At 42.6% G+C, this 12,282-nt stretch overlaps 1 protein-coding gene across 1 annotated transcript in view; it reads right to left on the bottom strand.

The window, feature by feature from the left end:
- rabgap1 (RAB GTPase activating protein 1) overlaps positions 1–12,282 on the bottom strand; it is a 139,608-nt gene that overhangs the window by 107,512 nt on the left and 19,814 nt on the right. The window contains exons 2-5 of the mRNA XM_084160370.1: positions 5,880–6,086; positions 2,320–2,349; positions 1,168–1,441; positions 422–635 (exon numbers count right to left, since the gene is read on the bottom strand). Of these exons, the coding sequence (XP_084016496.1) occupies positions 422–635; positions 1,168–1,441; positions 2,320–2,349; positions 5,880–6,035 (674 nt within the window). The 5' untranslated portion in view covers positions 6,036–6,086. The remainder of the gene's footprint in view (positions 1–421; positions 636–1,167; positions 1,442–2,319; positions 2,350–5,879; positions 6,087–12,282) is intronic.

The raw sequence follows: 12,282 nt of genomic DNA, 5'->3' as shown, positions 1-12,282 counted from the left end.
AGGGGCATGGTTTATATAGCTAGATAGCTACTCTACTAGTGCCAAAATGTTACTGTAGGGTGTCAGCAAGTTTACACTATGTATCTTGGCAAAGATACTTATATGTCTCCCCTTTCATCTGTGTCTGGTGTTAGCTAGTTACTGGCTAGCTAGGTCTTCGGCCAGCATGTAACAAAAGGGGGGGGGGGGGGGGGTACGCCCCTTCAGCCTGTATTCTCAAACTTCCTGTTATTGAGAGAAACATTTATTTTTCTAAAATTTTTAGCATTTCTATCCCCCAAAAATATTATGGGTGATATATATATACTCAAAAGGCTATTTTACATAGGAATCAGAATAACTACTCGGGTCCTTTATGAGCCACAAACACACGCAAACAAATTTCTGGTGTTGGTTTGTTTGTTTGTTAAGCAGTCCTGACCTGACGGTGCCCTCTGAGACGCCAGGCACAGACAGGGTGACGTCCAGGGGTAGCTGGCACTGCCCTCTGAGGATGGTCATCATGCGGAGGGCCTCCACCTCACTGCGGGGAGCGTTGACCGAGGCACAGCCCAGATAGGTCAGCTTATTGAACACCACACTGTCCTCATCTGGGATAGGCGTACTGGGGCTGCACTCCGATGACGACTCATCCCCTGTGGATGTCAAAGGTCATACAGAGAGGGCCTAGTGAGAGGGAGAGACAGCAGATCAAAGCGTAGACCCTACCCCTAGGACATTGGATATACGGAAGCAATATTTCTGCTCAGCCAATCATTTACATTTACATTTTAGTCATTTAGCAGACGCTCTTATCCAGAGCGACTTACAGTTAGCGCATACATTATTTTATCGAACCCACAACCCTGGCGTTGCAAACGCCATGCTCTACCAACTGAGCTACATCCCCTGTCGGCCATTCCCTCCCCTACCCTGGACGACGCTGGGCCAATTGTGCGCCGCCCCATGGGTCTCCCGGTCGCGGCCGGCTACGACAGAGCCTGGATTTGAACCAGGATCTCTAGTGGCACAGCTAGCACTGCGATGCAGTGCCTTAGACCACTGCGCCACTCGGGAGACAATCAGAAGACAAGATTAAGCTATAACCATAGTTCTTACATCTAGATCTAGAGAAGTTCCTAGGGTGTAGGGTCTAGGGGTTGATTTGGTATCCTTGCTCTGACTCACCGCGGTAAGATCGTTCATTCAGCTCACTCTCCTGTGCTGCAGATTGGACGGGCAGCATCATCTCAACTTTGGGCGGGGTGCTGAGGGGGTCGCTAAGGGGGTCAGGGCACGGTTGGGGCTCGGGAGGCGCTGCCATGGTGGGGAACAAAACATGGTCCACCCTGCCTGCCTGGTCCCCTCTGCCACCACCCAGCGCCTGCTCAGCTACAGAGGGGTCCATCAGAACATCCTCCAGCTCCTTCTGCAACTGCTGCTCACTGCCGTTCCCCACAATCTGTTGTCACGCACACACACACAAACACACGGTCGGATGGACAGACAAATACACACACACATCGAAGGTCAGACACGCACATGGACACACACAGTCGGGGACACAGGCATACACACACAGACACACAAGGAATCCCAAAGCCCACACACACAGACAGGCATACGGTCAAAATACAAGGTTCATTATTCAGGCTACCTAAGAAACAGTTAATCAACCTCAGTAACAATTAACTGAATGTCTAGGTTTAAAATGTTATATTGATCTTGAGATTCTCTCCAAGTGATTGACAAGGGAATTGAGAGGGAAAAGCGACTTATTCAACGGAGGTAGCACTTGAAGTAATAAGTGATTAGATTAGTATGTGAATTTAGTATTGTGAATTAATTAGATCACCACAGAAACCTACCACTGGTCTGTTTGCTTACAAACTGTAGCCTATCTAAGAGAAAGCACATTCTCACTACAGGTGCCAAGTTCATTGAGCTGACAGATGCTAAGCAAAAGCTGACCATACAGTGGGGCAATATACTGCAAAGCAAAACTAGTGAAGAATGCAAAGCACTGTTCCTCAGCCTCCAGCAGTGGCCTAACACCTCACCACAACATACAGTGGCAAACAAGGGGCGTATTGAGCTGAGGAGGAGTGGGTGGGTGACAGACTGGGGGTCTGGCCGTAAAGCCTCAGAGATAGAACAAGAACTTGCACCAAAACAACTGAGCTAGCTACCTCATCACAAGACTAGCTAGGGGGCATCAAATCATTCAACAGCCAATCAAAAACACAGAGCATCACAGAACAGATACAGTGTCACCACAGAATCACAGCACAGATAGAGAGAGGATGAAAGAAAGAGAGAAAGAGTGAGATAGAAACTGACCTTAAAGCTGACCCCTTCCTCAGAAATCACCTGCGTAATAAACAACACATTTAGACACCCTGTGCTACACCCCTCTTCAACTACCTTGTGTGGGCTTGGGGAGGAGTGTACGAAGAAAATTATTTAGTTTTCTAATAAATTCAACTGATGGATTTAATGTATATGGTGGTGATGTGCATAGTTTTCTTAGGCTAGTCTAAATATACTCTTCTACCTCAACTCAAGGAAATTGAGCAGCCTACCCCTAACTTATTAGGTAAAGTAATTTCAGCAGTCCACTACCACCACCTGCTGGTGTCTTTCGATCACTACCACATCAGAAGGAAGTACAGTGTGAGTGGGTCTACATCCAGAGAGGCAACAAATAAAATTACAACATTTAAGGGTAAACTAACATTAACATATTATTATTATAATATATATATATATTATTTTTTAAATATTAAATTTTTACATTAGGGGACAAATACATAGAAGAATGAAAGAATGATTTAACTGAAGGAACATATGACCTATAGTCTAATAACCTGTGCATCAAGAGTGTTTGTTAGCATGGAGAGAGAGAAAAAAAACTGAGAAAAAGAGAGAGGGGGGGAGAGATTAAATACTTAAATGGACAATAATTCCCCCACCCAGCCAGCCAGCCAGCCAGCCCGCAGGCAGTTGAGCACCACAGGGTGAATAGTAGGCTGGGAATTGCCAGGGACCTCACGCTACGACATGATCACAATACTTAGGTGCCGATACGATATGTTTTGCGATTCTATATGTATTGCGATTTGATTCCGTGATTTTATTGCGATTTGATGTTCCAAACATATTGCTCACCATGAGGGACAAGAGAGAGCCATGAGAAAACGAGTTCTGATCAGTCATGGAAATAAAAGTGCTGAAAACGAATTGGCTCCATAGTTAAAAAGAAGATGGAGAACAAGCTATGAAGTAAAAATACTGCCGTTTTGGTGCAGGTACAGCCAACTAGTGCAAAAATAATATTGCGATATTGTCAAAACGATACATAGCCAAAAAGAATATCCCAATATGTAACCGTATCGATTTTTCCCCCCATCGCTAGTGAATGGCCCAGCTAGAGGAGTGTAATGAGAGCCTGACTGTCTGTCCGTGTAACCTGACCCAATATGAGAGACACAGGATGACTGGTTTAGACGAAGCTCCATCCTCCTGATAGGCTAGAGTACATTATTCATGATTATTTAAAGTAGTACATTATCGGCTTCCTTTCCTCTTAAATGGAGAGACAGCGCTGTACTGACACTGTAAATATAGGCTAGTGAATATGTACAGTGCCTTCGAAAAGTATTCAGACCCCTTGACTTTTTCCACATTTTGTTACGTTACAGTCTTATTCTAAAATGGATTAAATAAAACATTATCCTCAGCAATCTACACACAATACCCCATAATGACAAAAGTGAAAACCGAAATATCACATTTACATAAGTATTCAAACCTTTTGCTATGAGACTCAAAATTTAGCTCAGGTGCATCCCGTTTCCATTGATCATTCTTGAGATGTTTCTACAACTTGATTGGAGTCCACCTGTGGTAAATTCAATTGTTTGGACATTATTTGGAAAGGCACACAACTGTCTATATAAGGTCCCACAGTTGACAGTGCATGTCAGAGCAAAAACCAAGCCATGATGTCGAAGGTATTGTCTGTAGAGCTCCGAGACAGGATTGTGTCGAGGCACAGATCTGGGGAAGGGTACCAAAATATTTCTGCAACATTGAAGGTCCCCAAGAACACAATGGCCTCCGTCATTCTTAAATGGAAGAAGTTTGGAACCACCAAGACTCTTACTAGAGCTGGCCGCCCGGCCAAACTGAGCAATCGTGGGAGAAGGGCCTTGGTCAGGGAGGTGACCAAGAACCCGATGGTCACTCTGACAGAGCTTCAGAGTTCCTCTGTGGAGATGGGAGAACCTTCCAGAAGGACAATCATCTCTGCAGCACTCCACCAATCAGGCCTTTATAGTAGAGTGGCCAGACGGAAGCCACTCCTCAGTAAAAGTCCCCTGACAGCCCGCTTGGAAATTGCCTAAAGGCACCTAAAGGACTCTCAGACAATGAGAAACAAGATTATCTGGTCTGATGAAACAAAGATTGAACTCTTTGGACTGAATGCCAAGCGTCAGGTCTGGAGGAAACCTGGCACCATCCCTACGGTGAAGCATGGTGGTGGCAGCATCATGCTGTGGGAATGTTTTTCAGTGGCAGGGACTGAGAGACTAGTCAGTATCGAGGGAAAGATGACGGAGCAAAGTACAGAGAGATCCTTGATGAAAACCTGCTCCAGAGCGCTCAGGACCTCAGACTGGGGCGAAGGTTCACCTTCCAACAGGACAACGACCATAAGCACACAGCCAAGACAATGCAGGAGTGGACTTCGGGACAAGTCTCTGAATGTCCTTGAGTGGCCCAGCCAGAGCCCGGACTTGAACCCGATCGAACATCTCTGGAGAGACCTGAAAATAGCTGTGCAGTGACACTCCCCATCCAACCTGACAGAGCTTGAGAGGATCTGCAGAGAAGAATGGGAGAAACTCCCCAAATACAAGTGTGCCAAGCTTGTAGCGTCATACCCAAGAAGACTCGAGGCTGTAATCGCTGCCAAAGGTGCTTCAACAAAGTACTGAGTAAAGGGTCTGAATACTTATGTAAATTGTATATTTCAGTTGTTTAATTTTAATAAATTTGCCAACATTTCTAAAAACCTGTTTTTGCTTTGTCATTATGGGGTATTATTTGTAGATTGATGAGGGGGAAAAACTATTTAATCCATTTTAGAATAAGGCTGTAACGTAACAAAATGTGGAAAAAGTAAAGGGGTCTGAATACTTTCTAAATGCACTGTAAGGTAGTTTTCCCTTAGACAGTTGCTCATGGTACACAGACCCACATGAACAGTATACCCACAACAGACAAATGGGAGGGCAAATCTTCAAATAACAGAGGTGTTAGCTTAGTTGTAGTTAAAAGGGGAAACGCATGGAATGGGTTTCTTAGTCAGATGATTAGTTACAGTATGTGAGTGATTGCATTGGAATGGGGATGAGAGCTTTAGTCAAATAGGGTGATGACACTGGATTGATTCCCTGGTCATTTAACATCAGTGGTGAGAGAAGGCAGACGTGTCTGCTGCTAGTATGATGACGCTCCATTGATGCGGTTACCTTTCAATGAACCACTGAACCACCTTGGTATTCAGGTGAGTTGACTATGAAGAAATCAAGACTATCAAGAGTGTTTCACACCTGTCCCAATTCCCTCCCTTTCCCTTGGCTTTAACCCTTTCTTTATTTGCACTTTGTAGATCTGCAAGGGGTAGGGCTAGCCTAAGCAATATGGTGGAGGAAACTTCCATCACTACATTGCTTACAGCCTTAAACCTACCCAAGCACTTTAGATCTGCAGTGCAAACATCACATGGTTAGGGGCGTAGAGCCAAGGTGAAGGGGAAGGGAGAGAGTGAATTGGGAACTCACCAGATGTCAGAGTTTTGTCCACTCAGCCAGGCACTCTTTATTTCTTCTTACCTTGAGTCCTGTCTTTTCGTCATCGCTACCATTATTAGTGGAGGAGCCTGGGGTGTCGTCCCCCAGCCGCGACACCAGCACAAAGTCCTCACTGTTCAGGGTGGACACTGAGTCGGACGACACGCTAATTTTCCCCACCGAGGCTTTGTCATCCATGACAGCTAAACCAAGTCAAGCTCATGAATGGAGGGAAATGAGATAAATCACCTAGAAAAGGAAAAGGAAAAGTCATGATGAAATGAGGCCGAGCATTTTTTATTTCACCCGTAGTAGTCTCAAGAAAAATGGTAGGGGAATTATTTGGGAATGTTTCAAGAACTCCTACAGGGAGGCTAGGGAGCATAGACTGAGCTTGTGCAGTTACAAATAACCACCAGAGGGAGGCAACCGTGAGCTAGTTTTGTTGATAGAGAAAGGGGGCAAAAGTTTTGTGAGAGAGAGAGATAAAATAAGAAAATCCCATCCATATTTTGCATTGAAAGTTGTGTCTTATTAATTTCAGTGAAGTAGAATATAAAACTTATCGTCTGCAAAGTAAGAGAATGCAAGGTAAAGCCATGGTGATGCAAAATCAAGTGTCATACAAAACAAAGTGGCAATATGCATCATCTCCATGGCAATATGCAAATAAGAAACTAAATCAGCCTATTATAGGCCTACAGTAAACACACTGACTGTTGTTCGCCTCCATCTCAATGCAGCTCTGCTCTACGGCCTTCTCATGCATCCCCTAGGGCAGTTCACATGATCCCACATGATCCCCTGACACCCATCACAACTGGGCTGTATGACTAGGCTTTGTGACTGTACTATCTTTAACCAATACAAATCTTGACTTGACTGAGCAGTAGGAAATGATTCCCCCAAATATGTTCAAACCCGGCTCAATTAGAGTCTAATTTTCGAAAGAAAAAAACGTCAGTTTCTCTTCCCAGCTCCCCAGTGAACTGAACCACCATTTTGATTCCTGAGTCTAGTAACTAGCTACACTTACAGGAAGAGGAGAACAGAGGGAAACAGAGTGGAGAAAGAGAAAGAGAAAGGATGTGACAACGTGTGTAACAGGAAGAAAAGTGCAACATAAGGTTTTGGTGGAGGGTCAAGAACCGTACAGGAGGCTATTTGTTTTATCCTTCCCCTTCCCAACAAAGGAGTAATAAGATGAACAAACATGGGAGCAGCTCACACAAAGGCAACGGCTAGGTGTTTTACAGTACGTCAATAACACACACTTCATGAGTGATTCCTCACAAAACCAGGACAAACAATACCATGATTTGGGGGATTTTTACATAATTTAATCCATAGAATGTTCTTTTGGAGGAAGGATTGCTGACATATATTTGACATTTGTATCAAAGCATAATTAGTCTTAGAGAGTCTTAAAGGAGGCCTGGATAAAGCCGAAATGTAATAAATATGCTAACTTTGATTAATTATTTGTCAATTATGACTTTACATACAAATGTCAAATATAATGTCAACAATCCTTCCTCGAAATGACCATTCTGGATAAAATTTCATGAAAATCCCCAAAATCATGACATTTTTTTGGTCCTGGTTTCGTGGGGAATCTCTCTCAAGTACAATACAGGCCAATCACTGTGTAAACTACAGACTCATACACAGTGGCGGCTCCTGAAAAAATTCTCAGGAGGGGCAATTTTTCTGATGATTTAGGTGACCTACACACATTTAAAAAAAGATATGTCCAGCAACAACATGAAGACAGGGGCAGCATATAAGTCAATACCAGAAGCATTTATTGACTGATCTGGGGAGATGGATTCCAGTTTCTGTGACAGATTATAAATAATCTCTGATGCCTTTGTTATATTAGCTTTTGGTTGAATGTACTGTCGTAGTAAATATATAATGGTATAGCTTGGTCTGACTAAAATCTTGTGCATGACCCATTTTGTGTTGGGCGTTTGTTTTCAATCAATGCTGTTCCTATCCTATAACAATGGACAAAAGAGTCCTATCTTGTCAGCCTTGTCAGCAGGTGGCCAAGGACAACACCCACGCCATAGGTCTCTCAGTTCTTCCAACTCACGAGTTCTTGCTCTGAGGACACACACACACACACACACACACACACACACACACACATCATCACTGATAACACACACACACACACACATCATCACTGTTAAACACACACACACACACACACACAAAAATCCCCTCTCTTTAGGCTGAACATTTGAAGACAGAGAACCCGACTCAGAGCCAATGCAACAGTGGAGGGGACCTCGCCCAACTCATCAGGACCAATCAGAAGATCAGAACTACTAGATTCAACCTACATCATTTATTGTATAAAATGTCTGCACACAATGTTTTCGGGGCTCTCTTCAGATAGCTCCCTAAGAGTTTGACGAACGAGTCCGTGCACGCGATTCCAGATATCTTTACCTCTGAATAAACTGCCTTTATTATACCATATCCACCCTGTCCAAAGTCTCTACTTGGTCTCAGTTCTCCAGTAAACTTGTGATTATCAACAGTACACAACGGTAACAAACAATTGGGGGAACTCACGGGGCAGATAGTAAGGTCGCAGTGACACAGAAAGCAGTTCAATGTCGGGGGTACAGAGTCGCTCTCTTACCAGGATCGATTTTCCCTGTGACTGTCAGATCGCGGTCCGCTCTGACCAGGGTGAAGCCGGCCGGCTCCACTTCTCTGTCCGGGACTCTGTCATCCAGCCAAGTCTCCCAGCTGTATTGGATTCCGCTGCCAGCAGCGTTTTCATTATTTAGTCCGTTCGTAGCGGGTATGTACACGATCAACAAGATCAGTCCAAAACCCACCACTGGAAATCCATGGTTGGCAGAATGTTTGTAAACTAAGTGTACAAATTAAAAACATAAAATAACGCCACTAAGTGTACAAATTAAAAACATAAGATAACGCCACACTGCAGGTCGCAACAGAGACGCTGCTAGCCGCTATTTTCTTAGTTACGTTCATGGTTACGTCACGTATGACGAAAGCGCGTAAGTGCAAGCCCTCAGAAACACATAGAGATTGTATTGAAAGCTTTGAAATTTGAAAAAAATAGATTTTACATCAGAGTCTATGACAGACTTCTGGGCGATTTTCAACTTGACTGAAATCGCCCCAAAAACGGGCGGGGCCATTTGAAGCACGACTTTAGCCTGATTTGACATTTAGTGGCAGTCAGATCAGATTAGAACACTGATAACTACTGTTGCCGTGATATAATTGATTAGAAAAAAAATCCCTTCCTTTTCCCGTTTGGCAGTGCGTCGCCCATATCGCCCTATTGAACACACCGCCCCTGCTCACACATTCAAAATCAACAACATAACATGGATATGGAGCATAGTGAGATGTGCTGCCTGCCATATACTGCTGTTATGCTGACACTAACTAAAAACCTAGGCTTAAATTCCAGGGAAGGACATGGTTCAACTCATTGGATTCAGCGGGTGACTAGTAAGAAAAGCATGTAGGGCCTTATAAAATACATTTCAAATGTTTGCCTAATTCTGTTTAGTTTTTCCCCAAATTCAATTTTCTCGGTTTAGTTTTTCCAAGTTTCAGATTTCTCAGTTTTTCAGGTTCACTCTCAAAATCACACTTTTTAAAAATAGAAAAATACAACAAGATTAGATGTTCTTAATCCACAAGAATGCTTAAACCACATCAGGAGACTTTTGAGGTCTGGGAAAAATGTAAGAAATGTTTTGGCTGTAGATACCCTTTAAATCAAGCGTGCACCAGCAAGAGACTTGCTTGGTTACCCGTGTTTCTGTAGCGCGCATGTAATTGCAGAGTTTGCTAAATAAATCACCACTGGATTTGTGAAAATAATCAGGATATCATTCTGCCAGGTAGGCATATTGAATTGAATTTATTTTGGGTAACAGACATATACAACAAAATGTACAATGTGGACCCAGAGGATATCACTTGAAAGTATGAATTAAAACGCTTGTTTCCAAAGTGGTCCTCGATGGTAAAAACAATAACACATATAATGATTAAAAGTCAAGACAAAATTACAAACAATCATAAATACATTCATTTATATTGACATCCTAAAAAGTGGCACTATTCACTGCACTCTTCCCTAACCTTAAAAATCTACCATAATAATTTCACATTAAAACAATCTATTCATTGCACATCATACCTATCATTCACATAAATACACCTGACCAGCAGTAGGGGTCACAAAGGGCAGTGGAGTGGTTTCTCTTACTTAGACAACCTTGTCCAAATGAAAACCTTTGCCTGCTTTTTAAAGCTATTTATACTTTTCCTTTGCCTGATCTCCAAGGGGAGGCTATACCATAGACTACTTTGTAGTTGGGAAAGCCTTTCCATCTGCCAGAATTTATACACTGGATTCTTGACAGCTTACTCTAATACATCTACTGCTGGACATATCATTCTTAGTTGATCTTGTAGAAATTCGCCCGGTGTACATAAAGTTAAGGGAAAATACCTATGCATTTTTTTCATGTCTTATCATACTCTTAGGCATATAATACATTTTATAATAAGTTCAATAAAAAAAATTATATTGTTTAATTCCGTTTTAATGTCTGGATTCCGTGATTCCGTCTGCATCGCGGATTCTATAGGGCTCTACGTGAGAGCAGAGCAGGGTTCTCCCCAAAGAATGTAAGAGCGCCACTATGTAATAAAAGTGAAAAGTAAAAAATATATATTTAGTTTCTCTTTGTTATCAGTAGCTAGGTTTCCATCCAAATGGCAACAGATTTTCATGAAAATATGCATATTTTCCCACCAGTGGTGTTTCCACCAAACAGACTTTTTGCGGAAAGACATCAGTGCATGATGACGTAGTGCACACAAAAATTAATTTTTCGCTAAAGTTTTCATGTACTGAATAAAAATTGAAAGTTCAATGTGTTTCCATCGCTTTTTCAACTAAACCGATAGTTTAGTCACAAAAACGGTTGCGTTAAATAGCAAATGTGCCTACTCTGGTCTTGGCACGTGCGCTCTAGCCAACAACAGCTCGCAGATACAGTGTGGGATGACTATGGATTTTTATTTTTCAAATGGCAGTCAAGCTTCGACCATCAGGTCACCAGACTTATTGGAAAGGAGCATCAAGTTCATCACTGAGCACTTCCACCACCCTGTGAAGTTCATCGTGGTCCTCTGTAGCTCAATTGGTAGAGCATGGCGCTTGTAACGCCAGGGTAGTGGGTTCGATCCCCGGGACCACCCATACGTAAAAATGTATGCACACATGACTGTAAGTCGCTTTGGATAAAAGCGTCTGCTAAATGGCATATTATTATTATTATTATTATCATCATAACTTATTTCATCTGTAGTCTAATAAACTGCATGGTTTCCCGAGATGTAGTGGTAGGACCACACAACATATCTTGCGATTCCAAGTTTACTGTGCACCTTTCCCTTTCAAGACGATTCGATACGGCTCTAGATACAGTGCCTTCAGAAAGTATTCACACCCCTTAACTTTTTCCACATTTTGTTGTTACAAAGTGGGATTAAAATGGATTTAAGTGTCTTTTTTTTTTCCAACAATCTACACAAAATAAATCTGTAATGTCAAAAAATAAATGAAAAATATATATATGGGCTCCCGAGTGGCGCAGCAGTCTAATGGCACTGCATCTCAGTGCTTGAGGCGTCACTACAGACCCCCTGGTTCGATTCCAGGCTGTATCACAACCGGCCGTGATTGGGAGTCCCATAGGGCGTCGTCCGGGTTTGGCCGTGTAGGCCGTCATTGTAAATAAGAATTTGTTCTTAACTGACTTGCCTAGTTAAATAAAGGTAAAATAAAAAGAATTCAACATCCTCAATACATGTTAGAATCGCCTTAGGCTGTGACTACAGCTGTGAGTCTTTCTGGGTAAGTCTCTAAGAGCTTTCTACCACTGGATTGTGCAACATTTGCCCATTATTATTTTCTAAATCTGTCAAATTGGTTGTTGATCATTGCTAGACAACCATTTTCAGGTCTTGCCATAGATTTTAAAGCCGATTTAAGTTAAAACTGTAACTCGGCCACTCAGGAACACTGTCTTCTTGGTAAGCAACTCCAGTGTAGATTTGGCCTTGTGATTTAGGTTATTGTCCTGCTGAAAGGCGAATTCATCTCCCAGTGTCTGGTGGAAAGCAGACTGTACCAGGTTTTCCTCTAGGCTTAGCTCCATTCCATTTATTTTTTATCCTGAAAAACTCTGTAGTCCTTAATGACTACAAGCATACCCATAACAAAAAATGGAGACTGGTACTCACAAATGTGTTGTATTGGATTTTCCCCAAACATAACACTTTGTATTCAGGACAAAAAGTTAATTGCTTTGCCACAATTTTTGCAGTATTACTTTAGTGCCTTCTTGCAAACAGGGTGCATGTT

Source organism: Coregonus lavaretus (assembly GCF_964263955.1).
Source record: "Coregonus lavaretus genome assembly, chromosome: 4".
NCBI lineage: Eukaryota > Metazoa > Chordata > Actinopteri > Salmoniformes > Salmonidae > Coregonus > Coregonus lavaretus.
The sequence above is the reverse complement of the archived record's forward strand: the minus strand, read 5'-3'. Positions and strand labels throughout refer to the sequence as shown.